This window comes from Xenopus laevis, chromosome 3L, assembly GCF_017654675.1.
Source record: "Xenopus laevis strain J_2021 chromosome 3L, Xenopus_laevis_v10.1, whole genome shotgun sequence".
In the NCBI taxonomy this organism is placed as follows: Eukaryota; Metazoa; Chordata; class Amphibia; order Anura; family Pipidae; genus Xenopus; species Xenopus laevis.
Genome location: NC_054375.1, coordinates 21,323,164 through 21,342,602, shown reverse-complemented (window position 1 = coordinate 21,342,602; position 19,439 = coordinate 21,323,164). Strand labels below are relative to the sequence as shown.

General features: G+C 43.0%; 1 protein-coding gene across 2 annotated transcripts in view; it reads right to left on the bottom strand.

Moving 5' to 3' along the window:
• uhrf1bp1l.L (UHRF1 binding protein 1-like L homeolog) overlaps window positions 1–9,969 on the bottom strand; it is a 64,752-nt gene extending 54,783 nt beyond the window's left edge. Inside the window, exon 1 of one of the 2 annotated variants that reach the window (XM_018250884.2) lies at window positions 9,697–9,969. In XM_018250884.2, the coding sequence (XP_018106373.1) occupies window positions 9,697–9,740 (44 nt within the window). In that variant the 5' untranslated portion in view covers window positions 9,741–9,969. The remainder of the gene's footprint in view (window positions 1–9,696) is intronic. The other variant, NM_001091479.1, reaches the window with a different exon arrangement.
• Between the last annotated feature and the right edge of the window lie 9,470 nt (window positions 9,970–19,439).

Sequence of the window (19,439 nt, the reverse complement as noted above, 5' to 3'; positions counted from 1 at the left end):
GTTTTATTATTACAGAGAAAAAGGAAATCATTTTTAAGAATTTGGATTATTTGGATAAAATGGAGTCTATTGGAGATGGGTATTCCATCTGGAGCATTCTGGATAACGGTTTCAGGATAACGAATCCCATACCTGTATAGCAGAACAAGGTCTACTCCAGCCAAAACTCCATATACCAAACTGCTCTGTGTCTACTACATTCTTTCCAAGTTCAGAACCAGCAGTGCACAGATACTGCTTTCACCAGCAATTACATTTACAGTATACTCAAAAAGGAAGAGGAACACCAAAAAATTAAAGTGTTTTAAAGTAATGAAAATATTATGTACTGTTGCCCTGCATTGGTAAAACTAATCTGTTGGCTTCAGAAACACTACTATAGTTCATATAAACAGGCTGCTGTGTAGCAATGGTGGAAATTGAAAAAACACTATATGGCACAGGTTAAATAGTGGCTAACAGAAAACACCATTATGTTCTATCGTTCTACCGAGCTTATCTGCTGTGTAACCCAAGCCTTTTCTCCTTTGAATGGCTGCCCCTATTGCAACACAGCAGCTTATTTATAAAAACATTAGTAGCATTTCTGAAGCAACCACAGCAGTTTTACTAGTAAAGGGCAACACTGCATTTTATTTTTATTACTTTAAAACAATTGTTACGGTTCCTTTAAAGTATATTAGCAAGATGCTTATAATTACATTTTCTTTAATCATAAACAAAAGAGGTTTACATGATCTTTAAACACTTCCATTGGCTGGCGTTCCTTAGACTATAGTCAATTAACTGCTCTGCTGCCAAACATACTTAACCAACACAGAAGCAGCTTGTGCCAAGTTAAACATTCATAACTCTGCGAGTATATTGGACCAGAAGCCCACAATCAATGCACTCCATCAATAATCTACATCCTCCCATAATTCCCTGCTGTGGCACAAAAAGGAAAAATCTCATATCCTCTCTCCCACCATGTTCCCGCATCTGTTCGGCCACGAGCGCAGCTTGACTTAATATATCCCATTAATAGATTCATCACTCGTGCTTCTATTAATTCCAACGATCAAATAAATGACTGTGTAAATGCCGGAAATGGAAGTAACATCTGAACTAGATAAAAGTGTGAAGAGCAGTATCATTCTATCATTTTAATCATCATTAGGACAAGTAATATTTTACCCCTCAAATAAAACATCAACATAAAGGATATTAAAAAACTATTAGTAAAATGTTGCCTAATGATAGAAAATATAATTCTATGTAACTTTGCAACATACATTATATATTTTAAGTAGTTTTCAAGTCATTTGCAAATGCAGCGTCTTTCTATGCATTTTTCTGTTCCTGGCTCTGACTTTTTTAACAATGTTGCAAGTCAGCTCTCCTTCAGCAAAGCCATGACTGATAATCTGCTGCTTCTGTTACATTTTTTTCAATGTCAGAACCACTGGGAAAAGAATAGAAATGGCCAGACAGGTACTGCTTTCAATAGCAATTATATTCACACACAACTTTATACCCAATAAAAATGTGTCATGATTGAATATTGGAAAGTTGTTTAGAATTATACTTTCTTTCAAAAAAAGCAACATTTTATTTATAGGTCCCAATACCCTTTAATAGGGTGGTTCACCTTTAGGTAAACTTTTAGTACGCAATAGATGGTTAGTTTGAATAAACTTATCAAGTGGTCTTCATTTCTCCTTTTATATAGTTTTTCAATTATTTGCCCTCTTCTTCTGATGCTTTCCAGCTTTCAAATGGGGTCACTGACCCCATCTAAAAAAACAAATGCTCTGGATAGGCATATTCCAGTGTCTAATTCAAATCAATGTATGGTCACTAGGGTAATTTAGACCCTAGCAACCAGATTGCTCAAATTAGCATATTATTTTTATTAATCAGCCTCAGAGATTTGTGGAAGGATATAAGGAATGACATTACAGAAGAAAATTTGGCACACCTTTACAGACATTAGGAAGGCTCTCTAACAAGAATAACGTATTTGTGCGTGTGTGTTGTTTCTGAGTCTAAGCCTAGAGGAGCAAACACAATTAGGAGGTCACCCTGTGTCTCTAGTTTAGCTATTAAAACACTAGATTATTATTATTATTATTATATTCTCATCATGTTTCCCTCAATGGAACAAGTTAAATATGAAACACTGGGGCTAAATTACACCAGTATGGTAACCCCTAGCAACCAGAAATGTACTTCATTATTAACTAATAATAATAATAACAACAACAACGAGTGGTTTCAATTACACAGTTATGATTAATTTAAAAAAACTGCCAGAACAAGTTTGCTAGCCAAGAGGACATAGTAGCCCAGCTGGCTCCACAAAAGGCAAGCTGGTTAGACTACAATGATAGCTATTTGCAATTTAGCTTTAATTTAAAATTGGACTATTATCTACATATGGGAGGGGTGATTCTTTGGAGGATAAATTAAACAAGCCACACCGGTAAGTGTAAAGCTTCATTCACTCTGCCTGTCAGCAGTTTCACAGCATCTCAATAAACATTCAGCATGAACTTTGATTATGCATGCAATAAATTACAGATATATATAATATTGTAAAAAGGACATACATTCTACATCTCAAAGTGCAAAACAATGGATCCTATTAAACAGAACTATTGTTATCTGGATCGAAATCATATAATGAAGGCAGCACAGAGCTTTAGGTAGGAAGAGTATGGTAATGATTCAACAATGCACCATAATAACACAAAGGTATTAGAAATATTAGCTCCTGATATGAGATTGTGGCTGTGGGATTGCAAGTCCAGTAGGAAGAGATGGTGCCTATAGTAACAGTGGGATAATAGTCTCTGGGATGTTACTGTGGCTGTGGGATAGCAGGTATAGTAGGGAGAGGTGGTGCCTATAGTAACAGTGGGATAATAGACTCTGGGAAGGTACTGTGACTGTGGGATAGCCGGTGTAGTAGGGAGAGATGGTGCCTATAGTAGCAGTGGGATAATAGTCTCTGGGCAGGTACTGTGGGATAGCAGGTATAGTAGGGAGAGATGCATAGCAGGCATAGTAGGGAGAGATGGTGCCTATAGTAGCAGTGGGATAATAGTCTCTGGGAAGGGACTGAGACTGAGCATAGCAGGTATAGTAGGGAGAGATGGTGCCTATAGTAGCAGTGGGATAATAGTCTCTGGGATGGTACTGTTGCTGTGGGTAAGCAGTTATAGTAAGGAGAGTTGGTGCAGATCAGCTGAACTGTTCTTTTCTACTTTTTTTGATCGAAATAGTTAGTGGCAGGTCGGGAGATAGGGAAGTCCGATCGTTCGAGGATTCGAATCTTTGCATCTATGGCCAGCTTTATGCTGTTTCTTCACTACTCTCAAACTGCCCCCACAAATAAGACCAAAAGCACCAGAGAGCTTTACTGCACAGACACATGTGACTATCAAGATGTAAAACGGTGCATTTGCAATTGAAAAAGGAAAGTCAATGGTCACAGTGATCATTACAAGTAAACTGATATTATTATGCGAATCTGCCTGAAATCCAATCTCGCTCATGCAGAAAAACCTATTATTAAGTACAGAATTTGGATGAATTGATCTAAGCTGCAGAGAGACAACAAGGTGGGATTCTCCTAGAGAGACTACATGAGCCAATAAGTTTGTCACTTAACAAACTACTTAGACTACATTGAATTTAGCGCTTGTTCTTTGGGTCAAAACCAGAACTCATCAGAACCCCCTCCCCAGCCACAAAAACACAATATAATGCTTTTATACATGGATGACAATGCAGTGATAGGCCAAACAGGGCTATTCTAATGTCATAGAATGGCTAAGCAACTTTTCAGTCTTCATTATTTCATTTTTATTTTTTTTGTTTATATTTTTCTTTTTCTGGCTTCTTTCAAATGGGGGTTACTGACCCCATCTAATAAACAAATGTTTTGTTACTGCTACTTTTTTTCTTTTGTAACTCATCTTTCTATTCAGGCCTCTCCTATTCTTATTGCAGTCTCTTATTCAAATCAATGCACGGTTGCTAGGGTAATTTGGAACCCTAACAACCAGATTGATGAAATTGCAAACAGGATAGCTGCTGAATGAAGAGCTAAATAATTCAAAGACCATAAATAATGAAAACCAATTGCAAATTGTCTCAGAACATCACTCTCTACATGTTATTAAAAGTTAACTCAAAGGTGAACAACCCCTTTAAAGTTGTGTATAAAGGAATGTTCTGTGCTTTGCTGCTGTAATACACTGGAGAGGTGCTATACAATAGCAGTGCTAAATATGTACTGTTTTAAACTGCAATACCGTCTTATGAATTACAGCTAAGCAATTGTTATTTTAAAGACATAATTCACTAATTACACAGGGGGAATACCAGCCAGCAGTGAAAAGGGGTTGGCCAGAAATGAAATGGGAGCAGGCAGCAGTCAGAGCTTTGACATAAAAGGGATGGAGTTGTGACACTGAGGGATGGACCAGGCAGAGAATGGGGCAAACCAAGGAATTAGTGGGTATTACAATCTTATCAGAATGTACATTGCTGGTAAATCTGTAATAAAGGCCTTTGCTGGTATTTTCCCAGCTAGGCTGGTGAAATAACAGGCAGATGGCACACTTATACCCATGTGGCCTTTAAGGGGTGGTTCACCTTTACGTGAACTTTTAATATGTTATAGAATGGCTAATTCTAAGCATCTTTTTAACTGGCCTTCATTTTTTCTTTATCATAGTTTTTTAACTATTTGCCTTGTTCTTCGGACTCTTTCAAGCTCTCCAATGCGGGTCACTGACCCATCTAAAAACAAATGCTTTGTAAAGGCTACAAATTTATTGTCATTGCTACTTTTTATTTCGCATCTTTCTGTTCCAGTCTTTTATTCAAATAGATGCATGGTTGATAGGGAAATTTGGACCCTAGCAACCGGATTGCTGAAACTTCAAACTGGAGAGCTGCTGAATAAAAAACTAAAATAACTAAAAAAAACCACCAATAATAAAAAATGAAAAACAATTGCGAATTGTCTCAGAATATCACACTCCACATTTTACTAAAACTTAATTTAAAGGTGAACTACTCCTTTAACATTACAGATGATGATTCTAATGGCAGTAAACCTCACAGCATTGTCACAAACATGGAACTTAACTACATATAATATTTCAAGGTGCTGCACGTTACTACACACCCTTCTTACAAAGTTCATGTGTTGTAACCCCAAACTCATAAATTGCTATAGAGATTCCCCAGATAATAAATTCGTTCCAATCAAACACAGGAAACAATGAATTCATGAATATACACCTTTAGGAGCACAATTGACACTGACTAATATGGTTCTCGGCAATCAGGAAACAGAGATTTTATTTTGCCGGAGGGGCAATGGCAAACTCCCTCTATGACCTAATCTAAAAGCAGAAACCATTACCAGGAGCAATGAAACTTGCTGCAGGTAAACGAGTTAAATTATTTCTAACAGCAATCTATCTGCACATAGGTGTCATTTCCTTTAAAAAAAAAACAACCATACCATACCAAAATAACCATACTGTGTAAAATACTGTCAAAGTATTATTGGCCCATGTATGTTGCCTGGCAATCCAGACTGATATACAAGCACTATGTCTGTAGAAATAAGTCAAATCAACTGAACTTGCTGTGTTTTTTCCTTAGAAAGCCAGTGATCCAACTGGCTTTCTCATTTCAGAATAACTATTCTGAATTGAGAAAGCCAGTTGGATGACTAGTGAAACGTCTTCAAGGAAAAAATTACAGCAAGTCCTAATTGATTTGACTTATCTCTACAGATATACCATGACCTGGATGAATGAGAATCTTCACAAACATACATGTACTATGGATATTGGCCGGTTCAAGAATCTTGCAGGCTGAAAATGTCATATATCAGCTAAACCCCCTGCAATAAGATGGGGGGCCATACTGTGCAGTGTTCTACCCAGGAAAAAATGTAGTCGTCAGTGTAAAATAAATACATTTTTACATTCCTCTTCCACTTCTCCAGCCCCAAATATAACAGTTCTTACAGAAGCCAATAGGACTGTGTGCTCTGCAAATAAAGTCCTAGAGAAGTAACTAACGTGGGATATCAGCATGGAGAGATGTAGTGGATAATGAGATACAAAAGTTATTGCACTTATTGTTACTATTGTTGATATATGGGACACCTGCAGGTTGAGCGGTTTGGGTAACAAAGTGGGGTTGATGGTGCAGGTGTGGGCAAGTGGTGGGTCATTTTTTTGCACTTTCCCCACTGTGTGGGCAGGGTCAGATTGGGCTGGTGGGCCTTTGTGTGCCCCACGGACCCAGACCTGCTCTGGCTTCCCACCTGAGCTGCTCCACCTCCGACTGTGGCCACAAGAAGGAAATAGAAGTTATGCGGCACAAGTGGAGGGTGGAGGAGGCAAGAATAGTTTGCGACTGGGGTGGGGGGCCCTAGGTAGCAGTCCCAGTGGGACCGGACACCTCAGTCCAACACTGCGAGTGGGGCATTGTATTCCAACTCTGAACCAATACCATTTTAAGCATAAAGCAAATATTGTAGAGACTATACAATAAAGCTTTAAATTTTTAATCTACTATTTTTCTGGTCTGATCAATACACGAGTTTGCCAGTGTGCCCAGTACCAACATTTACACTATTGTATTCCAAATGCCTGAGTAAAGGCCCCCATACACGGGCATATATAAGATGCCAACTGATTAAGTTGGCAACTTATTGCCCAGTGTACAGGGCCCTCCGACAGGCTTCCCTGATCGATATCCTGCCAAAAATCAGACAGATGTTTATTGGATAGGGTTAAAAATCCCATCAGATTGAGGACTGCATCGGTTTGTTAATGCGGCCCCTGATCAGACAGCCAGTATGCTTAATGTATCCTCAAGGTGGGCATATATCAGGGAGAGGTCCACTCATTTGGCCAGTTTGCCAAATGAGCGGATCTCTACATGTATGGCCACCTTTACGCAAAATTTGATTCAAGTGAGGTGTGTGTGTGTGTGGGGGGATATTGTGAATCATTCAGAGGAGGAGGCATAGCCCGATCAGGGCCCTGTTGTTTTATTTTTTGGCAGGGGGTAGGGACCAGACAAGGTGGGCTTTGGCACGGCTCTCTTCACCAATCACTCTGCGCTCAGTGCAAAGCACAGCAAGTGGGGGGGGGGTCGAAGTGCTTCAAAAATTAGCACCAAAGGGTATCCTCTTGCACTTGCCCCCCCCACAGGGTCATAAATGACACCTATTACCTCTGCACCTTTAAACTATAAACTCTTTTAAGCAGGGGCCACTTACAGTAATGGTTGTGTTTTTATATGTGATCTGTATGTTCACACCAGTTTATTGTACAGCTCCGCAGAATATGTTGGCCCTAATAATAATAACAACAATAACCTGGGCCTTAATTTTAAAAAAAAAGAGTTTCTTTTTTCACAAACGCAGCACTGGGGCAGCACTGAGGAGCAATGGTGCAATTCTCAAAGAACATTCACACAATATTGTCTGCTAGCACAGAAATGGGAGACCCTATTGAATTTCACAAAACACCCTGAAGGGTCCCAAATGGCAGATTATTTTAATGAGAGAGCACGCAAGATAAAATCAAGGTTCAAAGAGCTCTCCACCCAAAACGGTTTCTTTTTAGCAGAATGAGAGGAAATTGTCATTTTAAGCAACTGTCTGTTATACACTCATTACATATTTTCAGTAACCTTTAAATGTAATTGCTATGGACAGCTGTACTTCTCTGGCTGGTTTTACTCTCTGCACTGTAGGTTCTGACTCTATCTAGATGTCGTACCTTATAATCAATTAAAGGGGAAGTAAACCCAAATATAACAGTTTCCTTAACGAAAAGGAATTGTCCTTCTGAGCAACTTTCCAATATATATTCATTGCACATTTTCACTGATTATTAGTAAATGTAACTGCTATTGAAAGCAGTGTCTGTCCATTTCTGTTCTCATGCTGCTGGCTTGTGCTGAATGTAACAGAAGCCAGAGCAGATTGACAGGCCTGTGAGGAAGTATATACTCTGACTTCTGCTACAGAAAGGGACAGACAGACAAACACCTCTTTCAATAGCATTTACTTTTACCAATACCTTCAAAGCCACTGGAAATGTGCAAAGAATGTATGCGGGGGCAGGTATTTTCTTTCATTAGTGGGTTTGCATCACCTTTACATGTAAACTCACAGCTCACAGAGCTGACTCTCAGATCTACTATGCCTCTGATTAATATCTAGGATAAAGAACACACATATCTTTGGCCTGTGCCTTCTCAGGCTAAACCGTAACATTCCAGCCATAAAGTGAGACAGCACTGCTGTTTGTGATAAGAAGGAACATGACATATAAATACGCTGAAGGTTACTTTATAATAGTACGATTTTCTTTCCAGCCTTTTATTCATTTGCCCTTCAGGTTGTCCCTTGCTGTACAGCCGCTCAGCGAGGCTGCATTAAGCAGACAGGTAGAACAGGTCTATAAAGTCTACTTCATACAATAAGTGACCTCTGCTGTAGGCTGCACAACATACACACATTGGGAATTCCCTAGGAGCCCATATCCCTTCTGTGTGTTTCAATAATGAAACCTGGGAACCAAATATCAAAAACACCCTTATGATATATTTTACAAGTGCAGTGTTTTTGTTTCTGCTGCCTCAGCTAAGCTTCCCTATCTCTGTCACTTTTGTTAATAATCCAGCCATATGAATCTCTGGGCAGCAGTGTTGTCAGATATTAGACAAAAGACAGTGCTCTCCGTAGGGTGGGGGTAAGGGCTCTGATCCTGGATGTATACATAGTATCCCTACCATAAAGCGAAGCTGAACATCTATTAGTTGCCAGAAAGGAAGCAGAAGTCTTCGCACGACTACCAGTCTAGTATAAAGTGACAATAACAATAACTGTGAAATGAGTTAAAGGCATTGTTTCTATAGAGTTGCAATTGGTCTGTCTTTCCTGCCTGCCTCACTCTGAAGAGTAAACACGTTGGCTGCTAGAAAAATCCATGTGTGGCTCACAGGTCTCTGTCCTATACAACAGTTAAGGGCAAAGTAAACTTCCCCAGGCTTAATCTGCGAGTTTAAGAGTTAATCCCAGGCTGTTGCCTAATCCTCCTCCTTCGAGAATGCTTGGCATTATATAGTACAGTCAGTGGGAAGGAAATGATCAAATTCTGGGCAATACTAAGTATCAACCCCCCTCCAGCAGCCGAACAGTCACTGGCTGTCACCGATGTCACCATTGGACCTGGTCTCCCTGTATGACATCATGTTTACAAATGCCTTGTCACGTCACCCACCCACTGGTAGCCTCCAACTTCAATAGGACTTTAAACTTTGCACCCCCACCCAATGTGCCCCTAATTCTGTAAATCCCTCCCTTGCTACAATGTAATAGCCTCCCTAAACTTTAGGAAATGAAACATTTGTCATAAACATGGACTGAAACAGCCAACACCCCTAAGGGGTCGCCCAGCAATGGCAGGGTGTGCTTGCCCTTTAGTCCCACCCAAGCAAGAGGGTGGAATGATTTGGGATCCAGAAAAACACTTATTAAAAGCCTGTGTTTTCATCCCTGCAGACAGGGTGCTGTAGCCAGTGAGCCCTGCCAAGCACAGACAGACAGACAGACAGGCAGTGGCACAAAGAGATTTCAGTCGGCAGATCCCATATACAGACCTGGATAGATGTTTCAGAATCTGCTTCTTGATGAGCCCAGCCATGGTGCTGCCCCGGTTCCCCCTGCAACGTCTTCACTAAACCGGCAGCAACGTGGGGTGCAATATTCTCATCTAAAACTCATCCCCCAGGGGCCCCTCCATAGCCCCAGCCGAGGACCACTCGCCAGCTGTGCCTTCCAGCGTCGGGGACACTACATCACCAAATATCTTCCATTTTAGCTGCACCATCACCTAGAGACAGGCAGCAGGGGGAAGGGCTTCCGCGGGGTGACTCATACTGGGGAGGTGCCTGGGCTGCTCCCTGGGACTGGGGGGAGGGACGAACCCTTTCGTGCCTGGACAAAGTTTCAGCTCGAGGACTCCCGTGTAACGCAGTGTATAAGGAGGAGGATAAGCTTTAACGCCCGTGCAGAACTGGATCAGCACCGATAAACGGGAGCGGCTTATTGTGCGCCCTGAAAATGAGACGAATTCAAAAGTAGCTCGCCATCTAGTGGTAGAACTCACCAATGCAAAGTCTATAGGCGCCCATTGAACTACGAATCAGCCCATCATACAGAATTGGTGCTGAATTTGATTCATGACTTGACTCACCAAGTGGGGTTCAAGTAGGCAAATAAAAACCGACGAGTTCTGTTGGAGTTACTTCACTGTGCTTGTATACCTGTGTTCCACTGAAGGAGAATAAAGGGTCCCAATCAGGGCTGGCAGTGGAAACATCAGGGTGGGTTTTGGCCATTAGATGTGCAGTGCAGGTTATGTATAGTGATTAATATTCAGCATCAGTGATGCAGTGAATTAATCTTCCTTTATTCAGCTCACTACAGAATACTTAGATCAAGGATCCAGATCTGAATACCAAATGCTGGAAATGCACTGAGTCCCAGACACATGCCTCTGCTGCCTGCCCTTAGTACCGGCTTCTAGGCAGGCAGCAAATTGCTAGGAATGGCCCCTTCATTGGCCTGGACCATTTATGACCTACAATCAGGTCTGGACTGAGAATTAAAATAGGCCCTTTCAGGTTCACAGAGGCCCAATCAGCCCACACAGAGGCCCAAACAGCCCTCGGCAGCCCACTAGATACTGACATTCTATGGCACCTTATAGCAGCCCCTCTGGCATTTGCCAGAACCCACAGCTTGCCAGTCTGGGCCTGCCTACAATTGCACCAGCAGAGTCCAGGCCAGCATGGTACAAGCAGAGTCAGACTGGGCCATAGGGACACTGTAAAAAAACATCGGGCCCTGGCATTTATTGGCCTCACTAACCCAGACCCAATCCCTGCCCCGCTATTGCTCCCCACTGCCTTCGCTCCCCCAATTGTGGCAAAAGAAAGTTTAAGCTGTGGAGGGGGAATGGACTGGTGGTGGGTGGATGTTAGGGTGAAGGGGACCCCAGAGGGGTGTGGGGGCCCTTGGGGTACCAGCCCTGTTGGGTTTCACACATCCCAGTCTGACCCTGGGTACAAGTCAAACGCAGGGCAATTTGCATCGTCTTACAGCCCACCTGCCCAGCTGGTAAGCAAAATGTAATTTGCCCTCTCAACCATATATACCCCAGTTCAGGCAACAAGCCTGATTTCCTACCATCACCCCTTCCTTAGGTCCGGTCCTGCTGGCAGTAATTCTTTTTCTTGCATAAGGGAAACTCTCTAATGAAGCCTCCTGCAGGCTCATTCTTTCTGTTGTATGACTTTACCTGCCCCCCAGTGGCAATAATAAAGGATACCTTTGAAAAGACTAATGTTACCTTTATGTATGTTTCTGGTGGAAGGTAATTGCAGGTAAAGTTGCTGTACCATGTTAGCCCGTAAAAATGTTACAGAGCAACCCTTTTGAAATATGAAATAACAAAAGTGGTATAAAGATTATACCTAATATAATCATAGCAAGCTTTCAGAACATTTTAGTTCCTTTTTCAAGCTGATTAAAAAATGAACTAAAATGTTCTGAAAGCTTGCTATGATTATATTAGTTAGCCAATAAAGGTATCACCTTTATACCACTTTATTATTTTGTATTTCCAAATAGTTGCCCTGTAACATGGTGGAAGTTAAGAGAGAGAGTGAGAGAGTGAGAGAGAGAGAGAGAGAGAGAGAGAGAGAGAGAGAGAGAGAGAGAGAGAGTGCCTACAGGGTGCGTGGGCCTTAACCTATGGATTTAAAGTACGATAATTCTGGCTCTGAAAGAGACGGGCCAACACTTTTCCTATATTCAAGGAATCTAATGGTACCAGTCCTAGATTCTTTGTTTATTTATATAGTACATAAGAAAAAAAAACAATTTACCACTTCTTATTTCTGTAGGGGGGATTCAACAATATCCCTTGTCACTGTCCATATATATTAGGTACCTATTTAGTGCTAACAATCCCTATTTCTATAGAGGAAATGACAGCAGAGCAGACAGTAACCCTTCCAACACTTTCTCTTGTCTCTGTCCATATATATTAGGTACCTATCTAGTGCTACAAATCCCTATTTATGTAGAGGGAATGAGAGCAGAGCAGGCAGTAACCCTTCCAACACTTTCTCTTGTCTCTGTCCATATTTATTAGGTACCTATCTAGTGCTACCAATCCCTATTTATGTAGAGTGAATGAGAGCAGAGCAGGCAGTAACCCTTCCAACACTTTCTTTGTCTCTGTCCATTTATATTAGGTACCTGTCTAGTGCTACCAATCCATATTTATGTAGAGGAAATGAGGGCAAAGCAGGCAGTAACCCTTCTAACACGTTCCCTTGTCTATGTCCAGCGCCGGATTTAATTGACGGACGCCCCTAGGCCGCACAGTCCGACCAGGCGGACGCGCGTTCCTAGCACCCACCTCACCTCCCCTTCCCAGCGCGCCGGCGAAAAAACGTTGGCGCAGCTGCTGTATTTGAATGGGGACGCACACGTCCCCATAATGCGGCTGGGCGGCATGCCGCCCCTATTTTTTTGCCGCCCTAGGCCCGGGCCTATGCGGCCTTGCTGCAAATCCGGGCCTGTCTATGTCCATATATATTCGATACCTATCTAGTGCTACCAATTCCTATTTATTTAGAGGAAATGAGAGCAGAGCAGGCAGTAACCCTTCCAACACGTTCCCTTGTCTTTGTCCATATATATTCGATACCTATCTAGTGCTACCAATCCCTATTTATGTAGAGGAAATGAGAGCAGAGCAGGCAGTAACCCTTCCAACACTTTCCCTTGTCTTTGTCCATATATACAGGTATGCAACCTGCTATCCAGAATGCTCGGGACCTGGGACTTTCCGGATAACGGATCTTTCCATGATATGGATCTTCAAACAAGTCTAATAGAAAAACCTGTAAACATTAAATAAACCCAATAGGCTGGTTTTGCTTCCAATAAGTATTAATTATATTTTACTTGCGATCAAGTGCAAGGTACTGTTTTGTTATTAGAGAGAAAAAGGAAATAATTTTTCAAAAATTTGGATTATTTGGATAAAATGGAATGTATGGGAGACGGTCTTTCTGTAATTCAGAGCTTTCTGGATAACGGGTTTCCGGATAACAGGTCCCATACCTGTATTAGGCACTTATCTAGTGCTGCTAATCCCTATTTCTGTAGGGGAAATGAAGGCTAAGCAGGCATTAACCCTTCCAACACTGTTCCTTTGCCTCCATTAATCATATTTAGTAATCTTTACAATAACAATATAAAAACTGTATTTATTAGGCACCTTTCTAGTGTTACCAATCCTTATTTCGATAGGGAAAAAAATGGCAGCAACACTTCCAATATGGTCCAACCCTTGCAACACATACCTCTGTTGCTTTATCTAAATGACCCGGTGTCAGGGCCCGAAGGCCTCCGCTAGGATTTGCGGACCTAGGAGGAAGCAACAAGTCCAACACAGTTGGAGGTATCCAAAGGGGTTGAAGAAGAAGAATGGTCAAGTCCAGGTAAAAGGTCAATTCATGCAGCAAAGTTCTTAGTGGATATAACAGGCCAAGGTCAAACATAGGAATCAAGATCAATATCAGAAGTCACACCCAGGAACACAATAAGTAGAACTTGGGCAAAGTCTGTAATGTTCTGGCATCTTATATAGGCGCAAAACTAGCGGGATGAAATCATGCGTCACATGCTGACGTTGCACACTGACGATTTGCGTCTTGACGCACTGGCGTCATGACGCTGCGCACATTTTGACTCGCTGGCATCATGATGTGCACACATTTTGACGCACTGGCGTCAGAACAAGCCACGTGGGTATTCCTTACAGTACCCCCTTCCTTATAGGGAAATTGTTCGTGGAACTTCCGGATGAGAGTAGGAGCATCAATGTCAGACTTCTTAACCAAGGAACATTCCTCAGGACCAAACCCTCTCCATTCAACCAGATACTGCACGGACCCTCTGGAGACACGGTAATCCAAAATCCTTCTTACTCCAAACTTCTGATGACCATCCACAAGTATAGGTGGAGGAGAAGAAGATGAAGAAGCCTTGAAATCATTGCTGGCTTGAGGAGGGAAACATGAAAAACCTTTTGAATCCGCATTTCAGGAAGTAGTTGAAGATGAACCGCTACCGGATTGATGATCTCAATTAGGGAATAAAGGGCGATAAATTTGGGACACAGCTTAGGTGTCAGGCTTACCGTCTGATTCAACGAGGAAGGAGCAGGAACTTGTAGAACACGAACCCACAAGCGCCTCGCACAACACTAACCCACCTGGAGTGGAACAGGGAGTAGTGATGTGGCGAGTAGCCAATGAGACTAACCAAGGCGAAGTACAGAGGGTTCAGGCAGAAGCGAAGTCAGGCAGGCCGAAGTCGGGGGCAGGCAGCGAAGAATCGTAAACGTAGTCAGGCAAGAAGATCAGGGCAGGCGGCAAAGAGGCAATCCGGAAACAAGCTGAGGTCAAACACAGAAGATCAAGTAGAATTCAAATGCTAGGGGTTCAGTTAAATAACCTAATAACCAGGCAATGAGTCACAGTAAAAGATGGGTTTAAATAGAGCTATTTGGCGCCAAACTGGCGTCCTCACGCTGGCGTTGCACAGCTGACGTCAGTGCGTCCATCACTGGCATCCATCGCTGACGCCCTTGCGTCGGCGACCGTCGCCAGCGCCTTCGCGCCGGCGTCCAGCACCGCGCGCCGGCGCGCATCGGTTCCCCGATGAGCGCGCCCGCGCCTGCGCCGGAAGGAACGCGGAAGCGGATCCTCACATTGCCCCCCATCAAGGAGCGGCCTCAGGACGCGACTGCCAGAAGGTTTATCAGGGTAGCTCTTGTGAAAATTCTTCAACAGCTCAGCAGCATGGATGTTAGAAACAGGTTCCCAGGAATTCGCTTCCGGACCAAAGCCTTTCCAACTGACCAAATATTGGAGATGCTTGCCCCTAACACGGGAATCCAGGATCTTCTCAACCTCGAACTCCTCTTGACCATCCACTACAACAGGAAGTGGAGGAGAAGCTGTACGGCCAGGAAAGTGAAATGTGGAAGCTGGTTTAAGTAGAGCAGCATGAAATACTGGATGAATACGCCAGGTTGCCGGGAGCTTGAGTTGGAAAGCCACAGGATTAATCTGACGAGTAATAGGAAAAGGACCCAGGAAACGTTGACCCAACTTCTTACTGGGGCAGGACAACTTGAGGTTAACAGTAGATAACCAAACACGGTCTCCCACCTTAAACTCTGGATCACTTCTTCGTTTCTTGTCCGCATAAATCTTGAAGTTCTGTTGCGCTCTCCTCATGTTCTTTTGAAGCTTCAGAAAATTATTACCCAAAAAGGTTAACAGGTCCTTGACTACAGGAACAAGAATATCAGAAACAATGGAAGAAGGGAAGGTTACGGGATGTAGACCATAATTTGCAAAGAAGGGGGACTGATTGAATGTTGGGCATTATTATAGGCAAATTCCGCCAGAGGAAGGAGATTAACCCAATCATCCTGGAGATAAGATGAGTAATATCTCAAATACTGCTCAAGAGTCTGATTAGTTCGCTCCGTCTGGCCATTGGATTGAGGATGAAAAGCCGATGAAAGCGACACAGAAATCTTAAGAGCACCACATAAAGCTTTCCAGAACTGAGACGTAAACTGTGGGCCACGATCAGATACTACCTCATCTGGAAGACCATGGAGTCTTACTACTTCCTTGATGAAGCAATCAGCCGTCTCAGAGGCAGAAGGAAGTCCAGGCAAAGATTTAAAATGAGCCATCTTGGTCAGGCGGTCAATAAAAACAACAATAGTGGAGCAATCACAGGAGGGTGGCAAATCAGAAATAAAGTCCATTGACACTGACCCCCAAGGACGAGAAGGAACTGGAAGGGGTTGGAGGAGGCCAATAGGTCGAACATGAGAGTCCTTGGATCTGGTACAGACTTCACAAGAGGAAACAAACTCCAAACAGTCTTTAGTCATCCCAGGCCACCAAAACAGTCTTTTAGCAGAAATAATAGTTTTCTTTATACCTGGATGACCCGCCAGTTTAGAGTCATGAATATTTTTAAGAACCTCCAAACGCATTTGTTCTGGAACAAAAATTTTCCCCTCATGAAGAAGAAACCCTTCTTTGGGCACTAAAGAAGGTTCACAGACAGTTTTAGACGCATCCTTAATTTGGTTTACAAGAACAGATTGTAACAAAAGAAAGTTATTTGAGTTTAGAATTGTCTCAGGAGAAGAGAGAATCTCATCCTCAGAGGAGAACATGCGAGATAGGGCATCCGCCTTGACATTCTTTGATCCAGGCCGGTAAGTAAGGTGAAAATTAAATCGCATGAAGAAAAGAGCCCACCTTGCTTGTCTAGGTCTTAATCTTTTGGCGGAACGCAGGTACTCCAAATTCCTATGATCAGTGAAAATGAGAATTGGGTGTTTGGACCCTTCAAGGAGATACCTCCACTCTTCTAATGCCAATTTAATAGCGAGTAATTCACGATACGCCACGTCATAGTTACATTCGCACTTGGCCAATTTACGTGAAAAAAAGGCAACTGGATGGAGTTCTTCTTGAACCCCAGACCTCTGTGATAAGACAGCACCCACAGCAATTTCCGAAGCGTCGACCTCTAACATAAATGGAAGAGCCAAGTCAGGATGACGAAGAATTGGAGCCGACGTAAAGAGTTTTTTCAATTTCTCAAAAGCCATCTGAGCCTGTGGTGACCAAAAGAATTTTTGATTACAGCGTGTGAGTTCAGTTATTGGTAGAATAATTTGAGAAAAATTCTTTATGTATTTTCTATAAAAATTAGCGAATCCAATGAAGCGTTGAACAGCTTTCTTAGAAGAAGGGATAGGCCAATCAATGATTGCAGAGATCTTCTTGGAATCCATTTGGATTCCTAAAGGAGAAATAAAGAACCCCAAAAAGTCCACAGATGTCTGTTCAAATAAGCACTTCTCGACTTTGGCATAGAGCTGGTGAGTACGGAGGCGGGCAAGAACTTTCTTCACAAGCATTCTGTGCTCCTCCAAAGAACTAGAAAAAATTAGAATATCATCCAGATAAATGATGACAAAAATATCAAGAAAGTCTCGAAAAACATCGTTGACGAAATGCTGAAATGTAGCGGGGGCATTACAAAGTCCAAACGGCATGACAAGATATTCAAAATGACCATAACGGGTGCGGAACGCTGTCTTCCATTCATCCCCTTCCCGAATTCTAACTAAGTTGTATGCTCCTCGAAGATCGAGTTTAGAGAAAATCTTGGCCTCCTTAAACCGTTGGAATAGCTCCGGAATGAGGGGAAGAGGGTAACGATTCTTGACCGTGATCTTATTTAAGTCTCTATAATCGATACAAGGTCTCAACGAATGATCTTTTTTTTCGACGAAGAAAATCCCAGCTCCGGCGGGAGAAGAAGACTGTCGGATAAATCCCTTGGCTAGATTTTCATCCAAATATGTGCGTAATTCCAGGCGTTCAGGCTCAGTTAAAGGATAAATACGTCCAAAAGAGATTTGAGCTCCCGGGAGAAGATTAATGGGACAATCATAAATACGATGGGGAGGTAGTCTATCGGCCCCTCTCTTGTTGAAAACATCAGCGAATTCCCAATAAGCCTGGGGAAGTAGATCATGGATTTCAGAAGAAGGAGAAAGGGAACATACTTTAATTGAAGAAGACGAATTCTCTAATTTACATTTAGAAAGGCAAAAATTTGAAGAAAATGTTACACCACCAGTGGCCCAATTGATAGATGGGTTATGTCTCTGTAACCAGGGTAACCCCAAGATGATAGGGAATAATGGAGACGTAATCACATCAAAGTTTATTACTTCTGCGTGAATTTTATTAATCACAACAAAAAGTGCAGCAGTCTCTTGAACCACAGGACCTGAAGTAATCAGAGAACCATCCGCCACACGAAGTGCTATAGGGTTCTTCTTGGATTGGAGAGGGATTTGGAACTGAAGAGCAACTTTACTGTCCAAGAAGCACCCACTTGCCCCGGAATCAAGTATTGCTTGAAGTTCCACCACCTTGTCTCCCCACTGCAAGGATAGAGAAATTGTCAGTAAGGACACAGAAAAGTTACAACCATTAAAGTGTCTTTCACAAGCCTCCTTACCCGAGGGACGGGTCGGACAATTCCGAAGAAGATGGCCCGCTTGACCACAGTATAGGCAAAGATTAAGCCTGCGACGTCTGAGGCGCTCTTCAGGGGTTAATGCGGACTTAATGGCTCCAATTTGCATCGGCTCTGGGGCTGTACTGATAGTGGCTGTAGGAACCGTAGATGTCATCATAGGAGGCATACAGATAGGAGGTGGAGCAGAAGGTAAGAGCCAAGTAGGAGATAAAAGGCCAGCTTTTTCAGCCTTTTCTTCCTCCCTACGTTCTCTAAGTCTTTGATCCAACTGAATGGAGATATGGATAAGCTCCTCCAAGGTGTCAGGAATGCCTGTACGGGCCAACTCATTTTTCAGCTCAGCTGAAAGACCCAGACGGTAACGGTTCTTCAGTGCTGCAGGGTTCCATTCAGTATCCTCTGCCCACTGACAGAACTCCAGAGTATAGTCCTCAACAGGACGGGTACCTTGCCTCAAGGCATGCAGGGCGGCCTCAGCAGTGGAGGTTCTGTGTGGGTCATCGTAGACCACTGCCATGGCATCAAAGAAAGAGTCCACTGTAGCCAAAACAGGACTTTGACGGTCCATAAGACGGAAGGCCCAAGTCTGGGGCTCGCCAGTCAGGAAGGAGATGACAACCCCAACCCGTGTCTGTTCATTTGGATAGGTGTGGGGCTTAAGGGTAAATAGCAGCTTGCAGCTACTTCTAAAGTTGCAGAATAGCTTCCGGTCACCAGCAAATTTTTCTGGGAAGGCGACTTTCGGCTCTGAAATCTCGGAAGTAATTACTTGCACTTCAGCTGGAACGGAGGAAGGAGATACTGTAGCAGAGGAGGGAATTGCAGCCGGGGGATGTGCTCTGATATGCTCCTGTAGCTGAGAGTAACCGCTCTGCAGCTCCCGAACGGCTTGGGTCAAAGACGACAGCTGTTGCGTCAGGACAGCAAACGGAGAAGCCCCTTCGGTTGGATCCATGGCCTGGTTATACTGTCAGGCTTACCGTCTGATCCAACGAGGAAGGAGCAGGAACTTGCAGAACACGAACCCACAAGCGCCTCGCACAACACTAACCCATCTGGAGTGGAACAGGGAGTAGTGATGTGGCGAGTAGCCAATGAGACTAACCAAGGCGAAGTACAGAGGGTTCAGGCAGAAGCGAAGTCAGGCAGGCCGAAGTCGGGG